General features: G+C 42.8%; 1 protein-coding gene across 1 annotated transcript in view; it reads left to right on the forward strand.

The window, feature by feature from the left end:
* The window catches only part of LOC311142390 (eukaryotic initiation factor 4A-I-like), a 55,100-nt gene that overhangs the window by 11,073 nt on the left and 16,765 nt on the right, over positions 1-27,262 (forward strand). Inside the window, exons 5-6 of the mRNA XM_084178039.1 lie at positions 508-676; positions 13,990-14,099. Coding sequence (XP_084034165.1) covers positions 508-676; positions 13,990-14,099 — 279 coding nt within the window. The remainder of the gene's footprint in view (positions 1-507; positions 677-13,989; positions 14,100-27,262) is intronic.

A 27,262-nucleotide genomic window follows, 5' to 3' on the forward strand; every position in this document is an offset into this window, starting at 1 on the left:
TGCTCCATAGTGTGACTCAAACCATGTACTATAATGTGCCACCCCTGTCTCTGGGCAAGGCAGTGTCTTTGAGTGGCACTGAGTATTAAATCTGTCAGGGGGAGAGAGACAAAGCCATATTCATCCCAGCCGACTCTGTTCAGTGAGCAACAGGCTGGTTCATGCTATGGGCACAAACTCATAATTGAGTTACAAAAATCGGATTCCTTATGAATATTGTTGCTTGGCAAAGTAATCCAAATTTGTACGAAAAAGCTCAAAGTATCTTGAACATGGAATTACCTTGACTAAGAACATATGGAATATGATTGTAATGCGGGTCTTCATGAGTATTGTGTGCATGTAAATGTAGTAAAATTTGTGCCAGAGGGAAAGCTTTCCCTTGCCACTGTGCTTCTGCTTGCTCTCTGGGGTCTAGGCTGGGTTACTCTAAAAGCACTTTGTGACAACTGCTGATGTGAAAAAGGGCTTTAATAAATTGTATTGACTCCCTCTCCTCTTCAATAGATCCAGAAGGTGATCCTGGCCCTCGGTGACTACATGGGAGCCTCCTGCCATGCCTGTATTGGCGGCACAAACGTCCGCAACGAGGTGACTAAGCTCCAGGCTGAGGCACCCAACATAGTGGTTGGAACGCCAGGCCGCGTGTTTGACATGTTGAACCGCAAGTTCCTCTGTGAGTAATGACCTCAGGGTCTTTGTTTACGTTTGTGTTATTCTGCATTTATATATTTTTTTATTGTGACCAGATTTGTATAGGTAGGTTGGAACCGGTTCAGGGAACAGAACCGGAAATTGACTAAATGTTTAGAGGAACAGAATCAGAACCTGATGTGGAAAATGATCACTATACTTATTAAATATCTTCCAGAGTTTTTGTAGAATCAAGATCGACTTTATTACATAGCGCAACAAAAGCCGAGCTGGTCTGCAGAGCAACTCTCGTCTACCTCTCAGCTCTCCGTTTATATAGTCATATTCACATACATCTTAGCTTATAGCCCCTCCCTCTTGGGTTCCCCCACCACCATCCTCAGTTTCCCCCTCTCGACCGCTCCGCCCACTTCCTTAGTCTATGATAGCGGCTAAATTTGACTTTTATTCAGTTTAGAATCAATAGTAGTACCATCAATCAAGCCCTTGTCATGCACAAATAATCATGTTCAGTTTAAACTGTTCAACCCTGGCTTGACCTGAAGATTGATTGTTGGACATGACAGGTCCACACTCAATCTCTCAAACATACCCAAAACCCAACTCCCCTCTCCCGTCATGCTGTAATTACTCATGATTAGTCTAAACTCTGTTCAACTCTGGCTCCGCTCTCAGGACTTTGTTTGAGGAGATAGGCAAAAGGCAACAGTCTGGTTTCAGTCTCTAATAAGGTAGGACAACCATGGATTAGGTAAGAGTGAGGAATTTGACCCGAGGTCAGATCCCCATTTCACACACACCCAGTGAAAGGAACCAATTAAGTTCTTGCCTAGCAACAGAGAATTCTGACTATATGTTCGTCATGTCTGTGATTAACTTTGTTTAGCAATAGTTTACTGAAAAATCTTCATCATGGGACTATCATTGGTCCCAAATCCTTACAAAAGTATATAATGATTAATATAGTAACTAACATAAGAATAATTGTTTATGCTATCAAGCACAATCCTTGCATTTTAAGGTTATAGTTTTGAAACATTAAGATTCAAAGTTTCTACTCAACAAAACCATATACGTGTATCCTAACACATTAAAACTAACGTAGTGTTGTTTTAACCATAATATCTAGGGCATGTTGAGAATAGTGTCAACATCTGTAGCTCACATAACTTCTTTACCCATATCACAAGTAGTATATCAATCTAAAGTATCAATATCAATATGTAATCCATTAATTGCAGTGTTAACATCTTTAGTTATTAACATATTAATAACTTATTCAAATAAATCAGTCATCTTACAACTCATAATCATAATCAAATTAATTACCCAAAACAAATTTAGAATGACAATTCTTAGTTATTCACCTGGGTTCCATCACTCAAAGTTAAAACCCTCACCTTAGCACCCATTGACACTGGCAGAATGTACATTTATATTAACATACAGTATAATTATCCATAATTCAGTATCTCAATGCATTCTTAGTCTAAATTACTATACATTTAGCACTGTGTATACCTTCTTAACCAACCTAATACCCCAAATAACAATCCCTTCCTCCACCGGCACTCAATCTTCTGGCGTGTCTTCATTATGTTCTTCAGATAGGCCCCGTGTAGCTCAGTTGGTAGAGCATGGCATTTGCAATGCCAGGGTTGTGGGTTTGATTCCCATGGGGGGCCAGTATGAAAAATGTATGCACTCACTAACTGTAAGTCGCTCTGGATAAGAGCGTCTGCTAAATGACTAAAATGTAAATGTAAGATAGCTTCATAGTTCAGCTTGGATTGCCCATGACAATGTCCCAATTCCAATGTCACACCTGAGCCGCCCCACCTCTACCCCCATTCTGTTTGGTCCATTTGCCAACCAGTATACCAGCACCATGAGAGATGTTATATTTGAACAGATCTCTTTTCATTCCCACTCCACATGGACTCCTGTCATAGTCTTGAGAGAAAATGCATAAGAGAAAAGGCAGTTGATTGCTTCGATTGGATGCTGGTTCTGATTTAGGTCTCTTGGTAGAAGTGGCGCTGGACAGGAACGTCTTCAACGCCTTTGTTGCTCCTCTTCAGCCGGGTAGAGGGTTTTTATTGAGGTTCACACCGTTCTGGACAGAATTATCTCTGCTATGCATTAAGACACCATCCGTAGTAACCTCGAGAAAGGGCAGATCATAACAGTTTAGTTGAGTTCATTTCCAATCCAAAACATCCCTATAAGCATTGACTATATGACTAATTATTATGTTTCACCAATTATTCTTAAAACCAATTTCTAATACTTGACCCTGCTGCCTGATAGATTTTTCTTTGAGGGGTCCCTGCATTCCAAAGGCTATCTGTATAAATGCCACCGTTTCACATTCTCCCTTGAATTCTCCCAAATTATATAACCCAATTGTTTTATTGTAACACTCATATTTTTGCTCATAGTCTATTTGATATTTCTCTGGTGTTTCCCTTTTCCTTGTCTCTATTCTAACGTCTCATTGCTTACACTTCTCTCCCCATTGGTTGATTATAAAATTGTTTATATTTAGGATTTCCTTCTGCTGGGCTATATGGTCTTTCCGAGTTCCTTAGATAACAGAAGTTGTGGTTGAACATAGCACAGTCCTGGTAACTGTGGGGATTCGGAAATACTGTTAGTTATTTTAAAGGAGATGAAGTGCATACTAGACAGTTTTCTTTCTTTAGTTTTAATGTAGTATATTGTGCCCATCTATACCAGTCATTATTTAGCGCCTCCTTCCATTCCCTTTCTTCTGCTTTTGGTGGGGCTCTAACATGTAAGGGGTTTAGTGCACTTTCCCAAGGAATAACTACTTCAACAACACTTCCCCCTGGAAATGTAGCACTTATAAGTGCTACATCAAATTGTTTATCTAAGTCTTGGGCTTCTACCCTTATGTCTATGATCCACCTGTCTTTTTCTTTTATTATCTTAAGGTCACAGTTACCCCATGTGATTTCCCCATAATCCTTGTGCTGGTTCCTCCCACACCAATAACCATTTGACCCTCGTACTTTAATAGCGATTCATTTCTGTATTTTAGTTAAGGTTCCTGCTTGTGCAGGAATATACATTTTAATCCTGTCTGTTTCTCTTCTCTGTCTTGATCTTTTGCTCTTTACTATTGTCAGTATGCCATTCCCCTTATTCTTAGGGGGACTAGTCAAGGGCAGAAAAATCAATGATGGGGATATCTGGTGCGTCTTGGATGTCTGGAATATCTTGGAGGTCTGGGATCTCTTGGAGGTCTTGTAGGTCTGGGAGAATCAGCAAGAGCACGTAGCTCATCAGTAGCATTCCCAATGCCATTCTCCCCCATCTCATGATTCTGGCCAGCTCCATCATCCTCAGCTCCCTCATCTCTATGTAGTCGGTTACCTCGTGGTACTCTGGTACAGTGGATTAGATGATACCAGGTCGATCTCCCCTCTATCCGTACAGCCGTTGGTGTAGCCTGGATGACGATGTATGGTCCCTTTAGCTCTTAACCTTCTTCCGTCACTAGGGTCTCTGGATCAGCCAGAGTCCCTCTCAATCCATTGACATTGGTCTTGGGAGAGTTTCCTTCTGGCAGTTTACCAATAGGGAAGCTCGGAGTCAACGCTGCAGACACATAAACACAGACAGACACAAAATAAAACTATGCTACCCAACGGCGGGGCCCATCTTCCTCTCCTGGGGTTGGAACACTCCTACGGTGGGACACATGGATCTAAGTATCTGTCTCTGCCACTTTCACCGTCATTGAGGTAGCCAACAACACCTGGTACAGGCCCCTCCACCTAGGGTCTTTCCAGCTCTTTCTTCTGTAGTCTTTTACCGCCACATAGTCTCCAGGGTGCAGAAAATGCTCAGATTCTCCTGCTCAGTTGGGCAGAGTTGCCTTCACCCATGGGAAGAAAGTCTTAAGAACATTGTTAGGTTAGGTGAGACACATGCTACTGTGCACCTCCTTGCAGCTTGTTGCAGTCCACTCGTTTCATAGACAGGCCTCCTCTACTCCCTGCCTCCTACCACAACTATACTTTCACATTAAACATTTAACCTAACCCATAACACATAATAACATAACACATAATCGTGATTCATGCGTTCAAAAAACAAAACAACAACTTTGCCTGTTAAACCAAAATAATAAATGAAATTAAAATGACAACCTTTGATAATATCTTAACTTAATTGTATCCCATAAGATTACTCAAGGAATAGCAAAATTAGGTAGTGACAGGTATCCCTCATTCAGGACTCGCTCTCTCACTCTGTCTTTGTCATGGTTGGAATAATATATAGGACTATTGCCAAATTGTAAACTTCTTCATAATTATCAGTGTTATAAATGACCCTCAACTCGGTAGAATAAATTACCTTAAACTCATCATCCTATGTCACTCGGTTTTTCAGTGTGGGTGATCAAATCACACTAGAAAGTCAGGACAAAGGTCAGAGGTAATTCAAACACTTCAAAGAAGTGTTTCATTCTATAGTAGACTTATCATAAACAACAGTCAAAACATTTCATACATTTTTGTGTACAGTTAGTCCTTAGTACAGCTCTTTTCAAAAGAACTCACATGTATTTACTTAACTCACTCAGTAAATAAAACCTCAGAAAATTCCATGTGTGTGCCCCTTTAAGATATATCGTTTCCAACCCGTGAAAATAACCCTAAAATAAAACCCCTATACAACTAACATTTATTAATAAGTGTGTAGTTTGTGGTTATTTGAAAAGCATATAGACAAAAATAGCACAACAAACAAAAATGGCCAGGCCTTATCTATAGTCTCGGGAAACATTTCAAAGAAAGAGAAAATCACTCCCCCTATTTTCCTGGTAGAAAAAGTGCACATTCCGTTAGTTTCCATTTTAATACCTCTTAACCAGTCCAAACAATTCAAATTCGAAAATCCTCACTTTCTATTGAATTTACCAGTCCACATCTCCGCCTCCACCAACTCAGAAAACCCTCAAGACCATCACTCGTGACTCCTCCCCTCCCCTGTCAATTCCACAATCCAGTGCACATAAAACGAAATAAAGTCTCATGAGATTAAAACCCCTAGGCTTTTCCAACATGCTTCATGACTTCGAAAACTCAAATCCCCAAATATGCTATCTCTTGCCTTGTTGGTTGTACTTTCCTACATGCCTTGTGGCCCCTCTCTACCAAAATAGTTTACTAATGTGATGATGTTCTGGCCTATCAGTGTTCCCATCTTCCACGCCCATAACAATTCACTACAACACAAAACTCCTCAAATTCACACCTTTCAGCGATTGTTTAAATGCAGCGTGATACAACGTTTGCCTATTTTTAACCATCATTCGTGCTGTCGCCCATATACAGTCGTGGTCAAAAGTTTTGAGAATGACACAAATACTAATTTTCACAAAGTCTGCTGCCTCAGTTTTGATGATGGCAATTTGCATATACTCCAGGATGTCATGAAGAGTGATCAGATGAATTGCAATTAATTGCAAAGTCCCTCTTTGCCATGAAAATGAACTTAATCCCCCCAAAAAACATTTCCACTGCATTTCAGCCCTGCCACAAAAGGACCAGCTGACATCATGTAAGTGATTCTCTCGTTAACACAGGTGAGAGTGTTGACGGGGACAAGGCTGGAGATCACTCTGTCATGCTGATTGAGTTAGTATAACAGACTGGAAGCTTTAAAAGGCTTGAAATCATTGTTCTTCCTCTGTTAACCATGGTTACCTGCAAGGAAACACGTGCCGTCATCATTGCTTTGCACAAAAAGGGCTTCACAGGCAAGGATATTGCTGCTAGTAAGATTGCACCTAAATCAACCATTTATCGGATCATAAAGAACTTCAAGGAGAGAGGTTCAATTGTTGTGAAGAAGGTGTCAGGGCGCCCAAGAAAGTCCAGCAAGCGCCAGGACCGTCTCCTAACGTTGATTCAGCTGCGGGATCGGGGCACCACCAGTGCAGAGCTTGCTCAGGAATTGCAGCAGGCAGGTGTGAGTGCATCTGCACGCACAGTGAGGCGAAGACTTTTGGAGGATGTATTGGTGTCAAGAAGAGCAGCAAAGAAGCCACTTCTCTCCAGGAAAAACATCAGGGACAGACTGATATTCTGCAAAAGGTACAGGGATTGGACTGCTGAGGACTGGGGTAAAGTCATTTTCTCTTGGGCATCCGGAAAACACCTTGTCCGGAGAAGGCAAGGTGAGCGCTACCATCAGTCTTGTGTCATGCCAACAGTATAGCATCCTGAGACCATTCATGTGTGGGGTTGCTTCTCAGCCAAGGGAGTGGGCTCACTCACAATTTTGCCTAAGAACACAGCCATGAATAAAGAATGGTACCAACACATCCTCCGAGAGCAACTTCTCCCAACCATCCAAGAACAGTTTGTTGACGACCAATTCATTTTCCAGCATGATGGAGCACCTTGCCATAAGGCAAAAGTGATAACTAAGTGGCTCGGGGAACAAAACATCGACATTTTGGGTCCATTGCCAGGAAACTCCCCAGACCTTAATCCCATTGAGAACTTGTGGTCGATCCTCAAGAGGCGGGTGGACAAACAAAAACCCACAAATTCTGACAAACTCCAAACATTGATTATGCAAGAATGGGCTGCCATCAGTCAGGGTGTGGCCCAGAAGTTAATTGACAGCATGCCAGGGCGGATTGCAGAGGTCTTGAAAAAGAAGGGTCAACACTGCAAATATTGACTCTTTGCATAAACTTAATGTAATTGTCAATAAAAGCCTTTGACACTTATGGAATGCTTGTAATTATACTTCAGTATACCATAGTAACATCTGACAAAAATATCTCATAACACTGAAGCAGCGAACTTTGTGAAGACCAATACTTGTGTCATTCTCAAAACTGCCAATTTACATGTCACCTTTCAGAATCCATTATCTTTGACTCTCAGAAAGATTCTCTAACCCCACTAAATGTAATACTTTTCCCTGTCGCAAATACAGTCAATTTCTCAGTGTAAGGAATCAGTGATTTTTGAGCCCAAGCATCTATTAAAATGTTGTTTGAGACGTGGTCTCCTACATCTCCCTTAACCTTCATACTGTAGGGGACTTCCATCAATCCTAGAAGAAAGACTCCCACTCAAGACACATCAGATATTACCACGTTTCATTAAGTGGAATATACGCCTATAAAATAACAAACCCATAACCACTTTCCGGTAATCTAATCATTTCAACCTGTTGCATTGATTTAGTAAAAATATAAATTTGTTGTTTAATCAATCCAGAACCCTACCATTTTAATAGTCAAAATTACCTGCCATCCATTTTCAACGTACCAGAAATAGATTTACCATTTTAGAATTCAGTAACTGTTTGCATAAATCACAGGTGTCACTCAAACTATAGCACTGAGTAGTAATAATTAGAATTTATCAAATAACCTTTCCAATTCACCTATTCAGACCTCTGCTTCAAATATCCCATTGCGTATCTTACATCTCTATATCGCCCAGCGAGCACAACTCTTTCACCCACACACTAAATCATGACATTAGTAAAGTCTATCCACAAACCACCAATAACTCATAACATATTTGCATTCACATTACTGGAAGGCATTATTTTAATTCCAGTCTACTCAAACACTTCCACATTTCCCAATGAACCTACTTTCCTTTTAACCCAGAAAACCCTCTACAATCTCTATCATCCTCTACCTCTGTCTTTCCATTTAATGCTACTTTAGCAGGTGAACAGTTATTTTTAAATTATAGTCAAAACAAACAAAACATCTCTTCACAGAGAAGCCACTAATTACTATGTTACCCCAGACCGCCATGAGTTGGTAGGACAATCCCTTTCAGATAATCCAATCATTGCAACCAGTGATCCGGGTCAACAACATCAATGTACCAGATCTGCTTCCGTCCCTCTCCTCGCCCCAACCTGGGCTCGAACAAGGCACCCTCTGAACACATCAACAACTTCGTCCCACGAAGCATCGTTACCTATCGCTCCACAAAAGCCGCGGCCCTTGCAGAGCAAGAGAAACAACTACTTCCAGGTCTCAGAGCGAGTGACCTCATCGATGGAACGCTACTAGCGCGCACCACTAACTAGCTAGCCATTTCACACCGGTTACACTCACCCCCCTTTGACCACCTCCTTTTCCGCAGCAAACGGTGATCCGGCTACACCAAACTTAACCCATTACGTCCCTTACAGCTCGCTCGAGTTCAGCGAGCCCCAGTCGCTAACATCCGCAGACTAAAACATGGAAACGCTTCTATTCTTACTAGTAGATAACAAATAAAACCCATTCTCAACCAACGTTCTGCGTTTACCTCTATCGTAAGGTCAAAAACTACTTTCACAATACTAGATTGCTGTTTTAGCCTTATGTTTGGTTCAGTGTCTTTGTTAGGATGTAGGCCACCAATATTTTCCTTACTGTTTTCCTCATGCCTAATTGTTCTCTTATTATTGTCTCTCATTTTGGACTAACCCACTGAACTTCTCTCAATACTTATAGACACTTCTAATTGAGGATCTCCTATTGTTTTCCTGTCTGCCCTTTCCCTCTTATGCCCTGAGTTCTTCCCCTAATGTCAGCCAAGGTTCAACCTGTTCATCTATTGGGATTATTAGAAAATACAACCTTTTGTCCAATTCCTTTCTACTATCCCAGCCCAATCTATATATGGCCACTCTTCTCTTGCTTCTGCTAAATGTGTTATTTCTGTTAGCGATCTCAGCTAAAAGTTTTTATGTTCCTCAGTTAATGGTATCTTTCTCCCTAATATATCTTCATACTCTGCTTCTTTCCAAAAATGTGTTTTTATCCCTTGTGCTCCTCCTTTTAATATTATTTTATTCTCTTTGTCCCCGTGCTCCACTTCCCATTAAGATAACACACTCACTTCCCTGTGCTTCGGTATTATATTCTTATTTTTCTTTGTTCCCTTATCTTATCTCAAACATATAAAATACCCCCCTCACTTTCCTCCTTAGGTATTTTCCCAGTGGTCTATTCAGTCTTAGGTCACTAAACCACCCCCTATTGTCCCCTAATAATATTCACGTTACTATTTTCTCAAATATTCCTACGTTTCCATTTTCGTACTCTACTTTAGGTATCCCTAATATATCTTCTTATACCTTCTTTTCCTTTGTTATATTCAAATCATGGCCACGGCTCTATTGTAATTGCCAGTCCGCTATTACATTTATGTAACTGTCCTTTCTGATTAGGCTATAGTTAATAAAACAAACACTTGCTATAGTTGACAAGCATACATTCAGTTCATATCCATATTTAATTCAATATTCCAAATTACAACCCTATTCATAGTAGTTTAAACTATCAAATCATTAGGCAACGCAAAAACTGACTACCTCGAAATCATCCCTCTATTCCTGTTGAATTAATGAGTCTTTCAATTTGAAACAAGCAAGCTGCTAAATCGTCCAGTCTAACATCGCAAAATCAAACACTGACTGTTCTATCAATCTAAGCAACCCATAACCATAGTCTAACTACAATCAGAAAACCTAGATTTTAGTCAGTATTGCAGAACCTATGCTTTATTGAAATTACAAGTAAATCCTCCTTTATTCCAATTATAATGGTCTGTAGTCTTAACATCTGGCACATAATGAAATTCCTTCACTTCCTCACCATAGCTCCTCAATGATAATTTGTTTAATGGAAACCCTAAATTGGCTTTGTACCATGTTATAAGTCTACGTCTATAAATTCCAGTCCTTATGGGCAGTTTATTCCTTAAGCCTTATCTCTATCACATGATCCATGAACGGCACCAACTCCGAAAACTTTTATTTATCGTTTCCCACCTCTGACGTACGTCTACGTTTTGGGGTTAACATATTGTATACTAATAATATTCCAATTATGACATTTATCACATCTCTAGTAATCCCTTAAACAAACATAAAATGCATCATATTCACATAATCCAAATAGAATGTTAGAACTCCTAGGTACTCACATCAAACAAACCCTTCTTTGTTTAACGATTCTCAATCGACACAAATCTTCTTCTACAAACACCCTCCAGCGGAACCAAAAAACAGACTGTAGTTTCCAGAACACCGCCCTGCCTGTCATGGGATCCACCTTGCAAATACAGACTTTCCACAACTTTGTAAAACACCATTCCGCTCTTAATACCACTCCTTGATCTTCTATGACCTAAGCCTGTTATATATCGAAACTTATTATCCAAACTTACATTAAAACTAATTCCCATATTCACACAACTCTCAGATCACATTCACACAATACTATTTCCTAACACGCTTAATCAATATTCGTATAATATTTTATTCTATCAAAGGGCCCAAATTTGGAACGTTAACCCTATCACATTTATTATTTTACTGTGGTCAATTTTACCATAATCCTACATCACTTCAAAATTTCCCAAATATAATGATACCCTAAAAGATTGGCCAAAATACAATGTCTAGACCGCACACAAACACACCGGTACCTGTGACCTGTTCCCCTAACAGGATTTCTCATACTCCTACTGGTAAAGACACACACACCTTCTGATCCCCTTCTGATCAGGACACACACACACCTTCTGATCCCTTTCTGATCAGGACACACACACACCTTCTGATCCCTTTCTGATCAGGACACACACACACCTTCTGATCCCTTTCTGATCAGGAGACACACACCTTCTGATCCCCTTCTGATCAGGAGACACACACACCTTCTGATCCCCTTCTGATCAGGAGACACACACACCTTCTGATCCCCTTCTGATCAGGAGACACACACACACCTTCTGATCCCCTTCTAATCAGGACACACACACACCTTCTGATCCCCTTCTGATCAGGACACACACACACCTTCTGATCCCCTTCTAATCAGGACACACACACACACACCTTCTGATCCCTTTCTGATCAGGACACACTCACACACACCGGTAACGATGAGCAGCCTCTTGTGCCGAAATGAATCGAACAGAATGGCCAGCAAGACAAACAAATGAATCAGACGAATTGAACAAATACATCAGATGAACAACTGAGTGAATTCGACAGATTGAATGCACGAATTGAGTCAGACCAGTGGACAAAGATGAAAGAGTTGCTTTCGCAAACCCAAGCAGGTCCAACAAACCAGTCTTGGACAAAACGAGTCAGACAAAACAATCGAACCACACAAATTGATCAAGCTGACCAAATGAGCAAGCTGAATGAGACCGATGAAACATACAACTTAATCACAATTGAATGACTCACAGCCGCTCAAGCAAACCATTCACCCACACGAGATGAGCAGACCTACTCTATTTAACACTTTCTGTATATTTTGAAGCCCTTGTGGCTATTTCACAACCGTTCACCTACTCTGGATGACCAGCGCTACTTCCAATTTATGGTGTTACCTACTCAGGATGACCTACTTTTTTTTACCCGATTGGCCCTATGTATTGCATCCCCTGGGCTGTATCCGCATGATTTTTTATTTAGTTACTGCCCACCTACTCTGGACGAGCAAAACTACTTTTTAAACTTCTTGTCTACTAGCCTGCGTCTCTGCTAACCTGCTTGTCTACTAGCCTGCCGGTCTGCTAGCCTGCGTGTCTGCTAGCCTGCCCGTCTACTAGCCTTCGTGTCTGCTAGCCTACTCGTCTGCTAGCCTGTGTGTCTGCTAGCCTGCTCGTCTGCTAGCCTGCTCAAACATCAATTGTCAACAACATTGCATGCATGCTTATTTATCATTCCAACAAAAACTTTTCCTAAATGTAGTCCTTAATACTGGAGAGATCCCTCTATTGTACCTTACCTTCAGATTCAGCTTGATCGAATCACACAATTTCTATGTTAAAAGTAAGAACGTCGATTACCTCTATTAACAGTGGCCACTGTATTTTTGTGTGTGATCCGTCCAAACTTTCTCAGACGGTGTAGTAACCCCAATGGTCTATTTTTCCAGTCCCATCTGGGTCGCCAATATGATGTGGAAAATGATCACTATACTTATTAAAAATCTTCCAGAGTTTTTGTAGAATCAAGATAGACTTTATTACATAGAGCAACGAAAGCCGAGCTGGTCTGCAGAGCAACTCTCGTCTACCTCTCAGCTCTCCGTTTATATAGTAATATTCACATACATCTTAGCTTATAGCCCCTCCCTCTTGGGTTCCGCCACCACCATCCTCAGTTTCCCCCTCTCGACCGCTCCGCCCACTTCCTTAGTCTATGATAGCGGCTAAATTGGACTTTTATTCAGTTTAGAATCAATAGTAGTACCATCAATCAAGCCCTTGCCATGCACAAATAATCATGTTCAGTTTAAACTCTGTTCAACCCCGGCTCACCCTGACTTGACCTGAAGATTGATTGTTGGACATAACAGGTCCACACTCAATCTCTCAAACATACCCAAAACCCAACTCCTCTCTCCCCTCCCGTCATGCTGTAATTAGTCTAAACTCTGTTCAACTCTGGCTCCGCTCTCAGGACTTTGTTTGAGGAGATAGGCAAAAGGCAACAGTCTGGTTTCAGTCTCTGATAAGGTAGGACAGCCATGGATTAGGTAAGAGCAAGGAATTTGACCCGAGGTCAGATCCCCATTTCACACACACCCCCAGTGAAAGGAACCAATTAAGTTATTGCCTAGCAACAGAGAATTCTGACTATATCTTTGTCATGTCTGTGATTAACTTTGTTTATCCAATAGTTTACTGAAAAATCTTCATCAAACCGCGAATGAAAAGTGATCTATACTGTTCCAAACAGAATGGTTATTTTAAAAGCATGGGAACCGGTTCACCCTGTAGGTCTAAGGCCTTAGATTACAATATCTACACATCTGGAACATTTTACAGCCCAGTACTGGCGTAGAGCAGAACAACCAATACCTTCTTGTTTGTGATAGTCTCCCCTTTCGATATTGGTGACATATTAGTTTGTAGCTCCAACGGTTCGCTCTGGACAGTCAGTTTTGTGAGAAGACCTCTTCGAAATGAGGACGTCCGCAATAGAGTTCAGACAACTGCGGTAAAGCTTGTGGATATCATAGACCCAAACAACAGACACTGTCGTGTTCAATGGAATCTCCCCTTTCGATATTGGTGACATATTAGTTTGTAGCTCACATGGTTCAGGTTTTACAGTTTGTGGTGATTTTCTTGTCCGGATCCTCTCATGTAGGAAAAGGCTGCTTTGACAAGCCCCATATTATGGAATGGGTGCAAACCTTACATCGGTATGTTTATTACATTTTTTGTTTACTGAACAGAGTATTGAGATTGGACTATTTTGTGTTCTGAACTAAGTGCTCATCTTCCCCCACAGCTGCTAAGTACATCAAGATGTTTGTCCTGGACGAAGCTGATGAGATGTTGAGCCGGGGTTTCAAGGACCAGATCTATGAGATTTTCCAGAAGCTTTGCACCAGCACACAGGTAAGAGGACCACACACACACACACACACACACACACATACACACACACACACACACACACACAGGTAAGGGGACAGACTGTCAAACAGTCCATTAGGATGCTATGATGACAAGATTGCGCCAACAGACACGGTCACCCTGTTTCTAGCTCCTAGACAACTTTGCAGTATTTCTTTTGGTGTTATTTCTTACATTATTTGCTCAGAATAAGATTGAATCGTACTACTCCGGCTCTGACGCTCGTCGGATGTGGCAGGGCTTGAAAACTATTACAGACTACAAAGGGAAGCACAGCTGCGAGCTGCCCAGTGACACAAGACTTCCAGACGAGCTAAACCACTTCTATGCTCGCTTCGAGGCAAGCAACACTGAAGCATGCATGAGAGCACCAGCTGTTCCGGATGACTATGTGATCACGCTCTCCATAGCCGATGTGAGTAAGACTTTTAAGCAGGTCAACATTCACAAGGTCTTAGGGCCAGACGGATTACCAGGACATGTACTCCGAGCATGTGCTGACCAACTTGCAAGTGTCTTCACTGACATTTTCAACATGTCCCTGACTGAGTCTGTAATACCAACATGTTTCAAGCAGACCACCATAGTCCCCGTGCCCAAGGACTCTAAGATAACCTGCCTAAATGACTACCGACCCCTAGCACTAACGTCTGTAGCCATGAAGTGCTTTGAAAGGCTGGTCATGACTCACATCAACACCATTATCCCAGAAACCCTAGACCCACTCCAATTTGCATACCACCCCAACAGATCCACAGATGATGCAATCTCTATTGCACTCCACACTGCCCTTTCCCACCTGGACAAGAGGAACACCTACGTGAGAATGCTATTCATTGACTACAGCTCAGCATTCAACACCATAGTGCCCTCAAAGCTCATCACTAAGCTAAGGATCCTGGGACTAAACACCTCCCTCTGCAACTGGATCCTGGACTTCCTGACGGGCCGCCCCCAGGTGGTAAGGGTAGGTAACAACACATCTGCCACACTGATCCTCAACACGGGGGCCCCTCAGGGGTGCGTGCGCAGTCCCCTCCTGTACTCCCTGTTCACCTATGACTGCATGGCCAGGCACGACTCCAACACCATCATTAAGTTTGCCGACGACACAACAGTGGTAGGCCTGATCACCGACAACGATGAGACAGCCTATAGGGAGGAGGTCAGAGACCTGGCCGTGTGGTGCCAGGATAACAACCTCTCCCTCAATGTGACCAAGACAAAGGAGATGATTGTGGACTACAGGAAGAAAAAAAAAGGGGGACTGAGCACGCCCCCATTCTCATCGACGGGGCTGTAGTGGAACAGGTTGAGAGCTTCAAGTTCCTTGGTGTCCACATCACCAACAAACTATCATGGTCCAAACACACCAAGACAGTCGTGAAGAGGGCACGACAAAGCCTATTCCCCCTCAAGAGACTGAAAAGATTTGGCATGGGTCCTCAGATCCTCAAAAAATTCTACAGCTGCACCATCGAGAGCATCCTGACTGGTTGCATCACCGCCTGGTATGGCAACTGCTTGGCCTCCGACCGCAAGGCACTACAGAGGGTAGTGCGTATGGCCCAGTACATCACTGGGGCCAAGCTTCCTGCCATCCAGGACCCAGAGGAAGGCCCTCAAAATTGTAAAAGACTCCAGCCACCCTAGTCATAGACTGTTCTCTCTGCTACCGCACGGCAAGCGGTACCGGAGTGCCAAGTCTATGTCCAAAAGACTTCTCAACTGCTTCTACCCCCAAGTCATAAGACTCCTGAACAGCTAATCATGGCTATCCAGACTATTTGCACTGCCCCCCCCACCCCATCTTTTTACGCTGCTGCTACTCTGTTAATTATTTATGCATAGTCACTTTAACTCTACCCACATGTACATATTACTTCAACTACCTCAACTAGCCGGTGCCCCCGCACATTGACTCTGCACCGGTACCCCCCTGTATATATAGCCTCCCTACTGTTATTTTATTTTACTTCTGCTCTTTTTTTCTCAACACTTTTTTGTTGTTTTATTCTACTTTTGTATTAAAAATAAATGCACTGTTGGTTAAGGGCTGTAAGTAAGCATTTCACTGTAATGTCTGCACCTGTTGTATTCGGCACATGTGGCCAATAAAATTTGATTTGAATGTTTGTAGTATTATTTCCTACAGCCGAAAATAACTTTTGGACATTAGATCGGTGGCCACTCACCAGAAATTTGACTTCCCTGACCTGGATCCTTCCCGAGGCAGCCCCATTCATCCTGGGTGCTACACCAAAACGTTGACGTTGGAGGAGAGGGAGAAGTGGGGTTCTAGTCAGGCTCAGGTGGCGAGCAAACCATCCACCGCTTCAGAGTATTACTCGCTAACGTTAAGTCCCTGGACAGTAGTAAAGTAGACGAGCTCAGGGCGAGAATCTCCATTCAGAGAGACATAATGGACTCTAACATACTCTGTTTTACAGAATCATGGCTCTCTCTGCCAGTGGGGTTCTCTGTTCATCGCGCGGACAGGAAGAAATAACTATTTGGGTGGAGGGGAATGTCTTATAATTAACAACTCATGGAGTGATTGTGGTAACGTACACAAACTCAAGGCCTTTTCTTCTCCTGATCTGGAATACCTCACCATCAAATGCCAACCACATTACCTCCAGAAAGAATTTTCTTCGGTTGTCACTGCCGTGTATATTCCCCCACAAGCTGACACCGCGATGACTCTCAAGGAACTACACTGGACTTTGTGCAAACTGTAAACCGCATATCCTGAGGCCGCATTTATTGTAGCTGGTGACTTTAATCAAGGAAATCTGAGGTAAATGCTGCCGAAATTCTACCAACACATCTCCTGTGCTACACGCGGAGAGAACAAAGCCCTCCCACGCCCTCCCTTCGGCAAATCAGATCACGCCTCCATCTTGCTCCTCCCCGCCTATAGACAGAAACTTACGCATGAAGCACCTGTGGTAAGGACTGTTCAACGTTGGTCTGACCAATCAGAATCTATGATTCAAGACTGTTTTGATCACGCGGACTGGGAAATGTTCCTGGTCGCCTCTGGGAATAGTATTGACGTATACACAGACTTGGTGACTGGATTCATCAGGAAGTGTGTAGAGTATTTTGTTCATACTGTGACGATTAGAACATATCCAAACCAAAAACTGTGGATAGATGGCAGCATTCGCATCTAACCACGACACGGTGACTGGGAACATCTATGACCTCCGTAAGGCAATGAGATGCAAAATTACAATACAGGGACAAGTCGCAATTTAACGACTCAGACACGAGACGCATGTGGCAGGGACTCCAGACAGACGAGGGAAAGCCAGCCACGTCGCGAACACCGATACCTCTCTCCCGTGCAAGCTAAACACCTTTTCTTCACCTGCTTTGAGGAAAACAACACAGAGCCGCCAATATGGGCCCCCGCCGCTAACGAGGACTGTGTGCTCCCCATCTCTGTGGCCAACGTAAGGCCTTCAAGTGTGTTAAACGATAAGAAAAAGTAATACAATTCCAGGTGAACTTACAATGCAGAATAATAGGGCCAGGCAATGAGGTTATATACTGAACAAAAATATAAACGCAACATGTAAAGTGTTGGTCCCATGTTTTACGAGCTGAAATAAAATATCACAATCTTTATTTCTCTCACATTTTGTGCACACATTTGTTTACATCCCTATTAGTGAGCATTTCTCCTTTGCCAAGATAATCCATCCACCTGACAGATGTGGCATATCAAGAAACTGAATAAACAGCATGATCATTACACCGGTCAATATCCAGTAACTTCGCACAGCCGTTGAAGAGGAGTGGGACAACATTCCACAGGCCACAATCAACAGCTTGATCAACTCTGTGACGGAGATGTGTTGCGCTGCATGAGGCAAATGGTCACACCAGATACTGACTGACTGTTTTTCTGATCCACACCCCTACCTTTAAAAAAAAAGGTATATGTGACCAACAAATGCATATCTTTATTCCCAGTCATGTGAAATCCATAGATTAGGGCTTAATGAATTTATTTCAATTGACTGATTTCCTTATATGAACTGTAACTCAGTAAACTCTTTGAAATCGTTGCATGTTGGTTTATATTTTTGTTCAGTATAAATGTCTTGGTACGTCATGGTATTTAACAAAGTACTTTTTTAGTAGAGAGTGGTCTGTGCGCAGTCAAGCAGGCTGTGCGCAGCAGCAGCTCAAGATTATTTGATTGACAGTTCTGGTTGCCTAGTGATGGACTTTAGTCCCACTTCAGAAGTGGCATTCCTTTACAGAAGCGGCATTCCTTTACCCCGTGCTCGCAAGACTAGCTCGAAGACATCGATGCCATGAATAGGCTAGGATATTCTAAATGCAATAAACCGAAGACTGAACACACACTTGCATCATTAGCAAATAGACAGAGCCGGCAGGCCAGCTTGAGGGGGAGAGAGAGGCTGAAGCATGCTCATATGTTTTGGTAATCTGCATCTTGGGCTCCCGAGTGGCGCAGCGGTCTAAGGCACAGCATCTCAGTGCTTGAGGCGTCACTACAGACCCCCTGGCTGTATCACAACCGGCCGTGATTGGGAGTCCCATAGGGCAACGCACAATTGGCCCAGCGTCGTCCGGGTTTGGCCGGTGTAGGCCGTCATTGTAAATAAGAATTTGTTCTTAACTGACTTGCCTAGTTAAATAAAAATAAATTAAATCTCGTAATGTCTTGTCTTCACCTCTTCCTCTCTGGTTTTATTTGAATTGCACAACTTCCCCAGGCCTTTTATAGCCTATCGGCTATAAAACTGAAAATAATGTTTTGTGATAACTGAACTGTGATTTTATTTAAGTGGGGGTTGGGGGGGGGGGCAAAGACATTAGTTTTTCAGTTAGGGACTTTTCTTAACATTAAGGATCCCAACTTTGTTTAAACGTTTTAATGTTTAAACATTCACACCCCTAGTTTCGGTACTAGTTTTTAAAAAAAATATTTAAGAAAATACAAAGTGTTGGTATTCCTGATTCCATACAGTATGTGATCATATAATGCCTCATGAGAGCACAATAAGGAATACCAACGCTTTGTATTTTCTTAAATGAAAACACACGATTACGCAAACTAAAATAAAGTGCAATATGCATGTGAAATCAATATGTAAACATGGCTCAGACATTGTATAGGTTTATGCTATGTTTCGTTACAAAGAGAAAAATATGCACACTTGTGTGACTCATAATGGGGGCGTGTCTGTAGCACGGTACTTGTCATCTCCCACGCCGGGCTAATGTGATGGGCTGTCACTGTTAAGTAGCTCTTTGTAGCCTTGGGGGTCTATTCATCTGTAGTAAGCGCAACACAGGGGGCATTGGCCAATTCATTGACAACTTCGACTTTAGCTTGCTTATTTCTTATGCCTTCAGAAAGTATTCACACCCCTTGACTTTTTCCACATTTTGTTACTGATCTACACACAATACATTTACATTTTTTATATTTTAGTCATTTAGCAGACGCTCTTATCCAGAGCGACTTACAGTAGGGAGTCCATACATTTTCCTACTGGCCCCCCGTGGGAATCGAACCCACAACCCTGGCGTTGCAAGCACCATGCTCTACCAACTGAGCTACAGGAGGCCCAATACTCCATAATGTCAGTGGAATTATGCTTTTAGAATTTTTTTCTAACTGTAACTAGGCCACTCAGGAACATTCAATGTTGTCTTGGTAAGTAACTCTAGTGTATATTTGGCCTTGCATTTTAGGTTATTGCCCTGCTGAAAGGTGGATTTGTCTCCCAGTGTCTGGTGGAAAGCAGACCTAAACAGGTTTTCCTCTAGGAATTTGCTTGTGTTTTAGCTCTGTTCCTTTTCTTTAAAAATAAATAAATAAAGAGTGGGAACTCATTGATGTGTTGGATTTGCCCCAAACATAATGCACAAAAAGTCAATTTCTTTGCCAGTTTTTTTGCAGCATTACTTTAGTGCGTTATTGCAAACAGGATGCATGTTTTGGAATATTTTTGTTCTGTACAGGCTTCGTTCTTTTCACTCTAATTGATGTAAGTATTGTGGAGTAGCTACAATGTTGTTGATCCATCCTCAGTTTTCTATCACAGCCATTTAACTCTGTAACTGGTTTATAATCACCATTGGCCTCATGGTAAAATCCCTGCGTGGTTTCCTTACTCTCCAGCAACTGAGTTAGGAAAGATGCCTGTAGATCTTTGTAGCGACTGGGTGTATTAATAAACCATCCAAAGTGTAATTAAAACTTCACTATGCTCAAAGGGATATTCAATGTCTGCTTTTTTATTTTTTACCCATCTACCAATAGGTGCCCTTCTTTGCGAGGTATTGGAAAACCTTCCTGGTCTGTGTCGTTGACTCTGTGCTTGAAATTCACTGCTCGACTGAGGGACCTTACAATTATCTGTATGTATGGGGTACAGAGATGGGGTAGTCATTAAAAAAGAATGTTAAACACCATTATTGCACACATAGTGAGTCCATGCAACTTTATTATCTGACTTGTTAAGCACATTTTTAATCCTAAATGATTTATGTTTGCCATAACAAACATGTAGAATACTTATTGACTCAGCTTTTCATTTTTTATTAATTTGTAAAACATTCTAAAAGTATAATTCCACTGACATGATGGGGTATTGTGTGTAGATCAGTCACACAATCTAAATGTAAACCATTTTAAATTCAGTATGTAACAAAAGGTGGAAAAGATCTAGGGGTGTGAATACTTTCTGAAGGCACTGTAGAGCGGGTACTACCTGTTTGCTGAAATGGGTGCAAGAGGGCAAAGTTCGTAATGTGGCTCGAAAGACAGTGTTGTTCTCACCCAACAAGAATGTGCGCATATCTGCGGTTATAAACATACCTATCGCTCTCAAATTTCTTTGGCCCGGTCAGAATCTGCTGTGAAGGGCTGCTTGAATGCAGACGGGAAACTAAGTCGTTTTTTTTTTTTGCATTTCCGTCTTGCTCCGGTGGTATGAATACTGGGGTGATGTTGGTGTAAATGTATCAACGTTTGAGGTGTTGGCAGCTGCATAGGCTATTCTCGTTGAGCAGTGGTGACATACTCTGTCTGTCCATTGCCGTTGTAATCTACTGGGAAGCCAAAATGTTTTTCAAACTGGAGATTTAAACGACGAGGGAAAATTCTCCTGGTTTATCGACCCCACCACTAGCCATTGTACAGAACTAGTTCCAGGCTGCGCCTCACTAAAGTACAGTTTGAAATGTGCCAATTAAAGATTCAAATTTTACAGCATGTGCAATAGGCTCTAGTTGTTTTAACGGAATAGACCATGTTTATTTCAGCTCAGATTTACTCAAGTCATACAACGCAGCGTAGTCATAGCCTATAGGCCTAGAGTTTTGATTTGGTGTATATATATATTTTTTATGGATTCATTCAGGTTCAGTGCAGACCGACCCGAGGTCTCCGTACCCAACGGTTCGATACGAATACGTGGACTGTTACACCCCTACAAGAAAGCGAAGACTACTGAACTAAATGACTTATCGCCCTGTAGCACTCACTTATGTCATCATGAAGTGCTTTGAGATGCTAGTTAAGGATCATATCACCTCCACTTTACCCGACACCCTAGCCCCACTACAATTTGCATATTGCACCAACAGATCCACGGACGACGCAATTGCCATTGCACTGCACACTGCCCTATCCCACCTGGACAAGAGGAATACATACAGTGGGGAGAACAAGTATTTGATACACTGCCGATTTTGCAGGTTGTCCTACTTACAAAGCATGTAGAGGTCTGTAATTTTTATCATAGGTACACTTCAGCTGTGAGAGACGGAATCTAAAACAAAAATCCAGAAAATCACATTGTATGATTTTTAAGTAATTAATTTGCATTTTATTGCATGACATAAGTATTTGATACATCAGAAAAGCAGAACTTAATATTTGGTACAGAAACCTTTGTTGGCAATTACAGAGATCATACGTTTCCTGTAGGTCTTGACCAGGTTTGCACACACTGCAGCAGGGATTTTGGCCCACTCCTCCATACAGACCTTCTCCAGATCTTCAGATCATCTTTTGGGACTGTCGCTGGGCAATACGGACTTTCAGCTCCCTCCAAAGATGTTCTATTGGGTTCAGGTCTGGAGACTGGCTAGGCCACTCCAGGACCTTGAGATGCTTCTTACGGAGCCACTCCTTAGTTGCCCTGGCTGTGTGTTTCGGGTCGTTGTCATGCTGGAAGACCCAGCCACGACCCATCTTCAATGCTCTTACTGAGGGAAGGAGGTTGTTGGTCAAGATCTCGCGATACATGGCCCCATCCATCCTCCCCTCAATACGGTGCAGTCGTCCTGTCCCCTTTGCAGAAAAGCATCCCCAAAGAATGATGTTTCCACATCCATGCTTCACAGTTGGGATGGTGTTCTTGGGGTTGTACTCATCCTTCTTCTTCCTCCAAACACGGCGAGTGGAGTTTAGACCAAAAAGCTCTATTTTTGTCTCATCAGACCACATGACCTTCCCCCATTCCTCTTCTGGACCATCCAGACGGTCATTGGCAAACTTCAGACGGGCCTGGACATGCGCTGGCTTGAGCAGGGGGACCTTGCGTGCGCTGCAGGATTTTTATCCATGACGGCGTAGTGTGTTACTAATGGTTTTCTTTGAGACTGTGGTCCCAGCTCTCTTCAGGTCATTGACCAGGTCCTGCCGTGTAGTTCTGGGCTGATCCCTTACCTTCCTCATGATCATTGATGCCCCACAAGGTGAGATCTTGCATGGAGCCCCAGACTGAGTGTGATTGACCGTCATCTTGAACTTCTTCCATTTTCTAATAATTGCGGCAACAGTTGTTGCCTTCTCACCAAGCTGCTTGCCTATTGTCCTGTAGCCCATCCCAGCCTTGTGCAGGTCTACAATTTTATCCCTGATGTCCTTACACAGCTCTCTGGTCTTGGCCATTGTGGAGAGGTTTGAGTCTGTTTGATTGAGTGTGTGGACAGGTGTCTTTTATACAGGTAACGAGTTCAAACAGGTGCAGTTAATACAGGTAATGTGTGGAGAACAGGAGGGCTTCTTAAAGAAAAACTAACAGGTCTGTGAGAGCCGGAAGTCTTACTGGTTGGTAGGTGATCAAATACTTAGGTCATGCAATAAAATGCAAATTAATTATTTAAAAATCATACAATGTGATTTTCTGGATTTTTGTTTTAGATTCCGTCTCTCACAGTTGAAGTGTACCTATGATAAAAATTACAGACCTCTACATGCTTTGTAAGTAGGAAAACCTGCAAAATCGGCAGTGTATCAAATACTTGTTCTCCCCACTGTATGTAAGAATGCTTTTCATCAACTACAGCTCAGTGTTCAACGCCATAGTGCCCTCCAAGCTCCTCACTAATCTCAGGGCCCTGGGCCTGAACCCTTCCCTGTGCAACTGGGTCCTAGACTTCCTGATGGGCCGACTCCAAGTGGTGAAGGTAGGCAACAACGCCTTTGCCACGTTGATCCTCAACACACGGGCCCCACAGGGTTGTGTGCTCAGCCCCCTCCTGTACGCCCTGTTCACCCATGACTGCGTGGCTATGCACGTCTCCAACAGAATCACGTTTGCTGACAACAACAGTGGTAGGCCTGATTACCAAAAACAACGAGACAGCTTACACGCCCCCATCCACATCGACAGGGCCACACTGAGCACGCCGCCATCCACATCGACAGGGCCGGAGTGGAGAGGGTAAAATATTTGTTTTTAAAGTTCCTCTGCGTGCACATCACTGAGAACCTGCAATGGTCCCTCCACACCGACAGCTTGGTGAAGGCGCAACAGCGCCTCTTCAACCTCAGGAGGCTGAAGAAATTTGGCTTGGCCCCTAAGACCCTCACAAACTTCTACAGATGCACCATCGAGAGCATTCTGCCGGGCTGTATCACCACCTGGTACGGCAACTACACTGCCTGCACTCCATGACATCTACCGTGTGTCACAGGAAGGCCAAGAAGATCATCAAAGATCTCAACCACCCGAGCCACGGCCTGTTCACCCCGCTACCATCTAGAAGGAGACTGTACAGGTGCATCAAAGCTGGGACCGAGAGACTGATAAGCGGCTTCTATCTCCAGGCCATCAGACTGTTAAACATTCATCACTAGTCGGCCTCCGTCCGGTTCCCTACCCTGAACCTCGAGGCTGCTGCGTTATGTACATAGTCATTGAACACTGGCCACTTTAATGTTTACATACTCTTACCCACTTTGTGTGTATATAGTGTATTCTAGTCATGGCTCATCTTAAATAACTACTGCTGTTCACACCTTTTTCTATTCATATTAGGGCTGTCCCCGACTAAAATAAATATTGGTCGACCGAGAGTCATCCTGTTCTTTCAACCAGTCGATTGGTCTAAATGTTTAAAGTTATTTTTCCATATATAGATAGACCATGTGTTTGAATAAAATCATCTACATAAGCACTGAGCTTGTCTGATGCTTTAAGCACACTGTTTGATGAAATAATTAAGACACACAAATGACTCAAAGAGCCTGATGGTCACACTGTGTTAAAAATGACAGTGAGTGCCTGTGTGACTGGCGCATGTTCTCGCTCTCCTCCCTACTGCAGCAAAATGGCAGCACAGCAAGTGTTTATTGCGCTCTCCGTGCTGAAATTGTAACATAATTTCAGCCATTTAGTGTCTTACTTGTTTCTGACTGAAAAGTTATGTTACCGAAATCCCTAATTTGTTTAGGAAAAACATTCCCTATTCCCTCAACCCTTGCTCTCTTTACATGAAACATGTAAGCATCGCATGCATGTGACCAATAGGGCCTGACCTATAACCTATCATAATCACATCAATAAATTGGTTATAACAAACGGCAAATACAGTAATGTCGACAACAAAATGGATGCAGAGGACATGAAAAAGAAACTCGAAATGGCCGAATGTTTACTGGTTGCTCAGGAGGGAAAGGGGAAGTCAGATCTGTGGAAGACATTTGACTTAGTTGTGGAAACGACCGTAATTTTCGGACTATAAGCCGCGCCTTTTTTCCAATTTTCCGACCCTGCGGCTTATATAACGGTGCGGCTAATCTATGGATTTTTACAGCTAACGGCCACTAGAAGACCTCCTAAATCTATGGATTTTACAGGTTACAGTCCACCAACTTTAACTCTATGGGCTCTATGTCCGGTCCGCGCCCCCCACCTTTAAGCGGCGGGCTCCAGCAGGAAAAGCTGGAGGCCGGAAAAGAGTGAGACAGGTAGCGCGCAAAAGTAAAAGTGGAACCGAGAGTGGTACGAGAGACAGAACGAGAGCAAGACAGACAGACATTACGAGAGCGAGACAGTTTGTCTCTTTCCCGACAATCCCCTCTGTGCACGAACCCTTACATATGGTAATTAAACATTAAAACACCTGCGGCTTATAGTCCAGTGCGGCTTATAGATGTACACATCATTCAATATCATTCAATTTAGCTGCTGCGGCTTATACTCCGGTGCGCCTTATAGTGCGGGAAATACGGTACTGGAGATCAAGAAAAAGGAGGGTATAGGTGCAAGCGTTGCGTGAGTATTGTGTGCCGAACAGTTGCTGTTAGATTACAATATTATTTGTATTATTATTCGGACGATTTGGAACAGTGTAAACAACACTAAATAAATATGTATACCAGAGTCTGTTCTAACAAAACAAATGTGTGTATATATAAAGCCTTTATTACAACAGACAAAACAGTTGCTTTACTTTACTTTTTATTTAATCATTTACTTTTTCCACATTTTGTTACGTTACAGCCTTATTCTAAAATGGATTAAATACATATTTTTCCTCCTCAATCTACACACAACACCCCATAATGACAAAGCAAAAACAGGTTTTTAGAAATGTTTGCAAATGTATTAAAAATAAAAAAACAGAGGTACCTTTATTTTCATAAGTATTCAGACCCTTTGCTATGAGGCTTGAAATTGAGCTCCGGTACATCCTGTTTCCATTGATCATCCTTGAGATGTTTCTACAACTTGATTGGAGTCCACCTGTGGAAAGGCACACGCCTGTCTATAGAAGGTCCCACAGTTGACAGTGCATGTCAGAGCAAAAACCAAGCCATGAGGTGGAAGGAATTGTCCATAGAGCTCCAAGACAGGATTGTGTCGAGGCACCGATCTGGGGAAGGGTACCAAAAAATATCTGCAGCATTGAAGGTCCCCAAGAACACAGTGGCCTCCATCATTCTTAAATGGAAGAAGTTTGGAACCACCAAGACTCTTCCAAGAGCTGGCCGCCCGGACAAACTGAGCAATTGGGGGAGAAGGGCCTTGGTCAGGGAGGTGACCAAGAACCCGATGGTCACTCTGACAGAGCTCTAGAGTTCCTCTGTGGAGATGGGAGAACCTTCCAGAAGGACAACCATCTCTGCAGCAATCCACCAATCAGGCCTTTATGGTAGAGTGGCCAGACGGAAGCCAGTCCTCAGTAAAAGGCACATGACAGCCCGCTTGGACTTTGCCAAAAGGCACCTAAAGGACTCTCAGACCATGAGAAACAAGATTCTCTGGTCTGATTAAACCAAGATTGAACTCTTTGGCCTTAATGCCAAGCATCACGTCTGGAGGAAACCTGGCACCATCCCTTAGGTGAAGCATGGTGGTGGCAGCATCATGCTGTGGGGATGTTTTTCAGCGGCAGGGACTGGGAGACTAGTCAGGATCGAGGGAACAATGAACGGAGCAAAGTACAGAGAGATCCTTGATGAAAACCTGCTCAGGACCTCCAGACTGGGGCAAAGGTTCACCTTCCAACAGGACAACGACCCTAAGCACACAGCCAAGACAACGCAGGAGTGGCTTCGGGACAAGTCTCTGAATGTCCTTGAGTGGCCCAGCCAGAGCCCGGACTTGAACCCGATCGAACATCTCTGGAGATACCTGAAAATATCGGTGCAGCGACGCTCCCCATGCAACCTGACAGAGCTTGAGAGGATCTGCAGAGAAGAATGGGAGAAACTCCCCAAATTCAGGTGTGCCAAGCTTGTAGCGTCATACCCAAGAAGACTAAAGGCTGTAATCGCTTCCAAAGGTGCTTCAACAAAGTACTGAGTAAAGGGTCTGAATGCTTGTCTAACTTTAATATTTCGGTTTTATTTT

This window comes from Coregonus lavaretus (genome assembly GCF_964263955.1).
Source record: "Coregonus lavaretus genome assembly, chromosome: 15".
In the NCBI taxonomy this organism is placed as follows: domain Eukaryota; kingdom Metazoa; phylum Chordata; class Actinopteri; order Salmoniformes; family Salmonidae; genus Coregonus; species Coregonus lavaretus.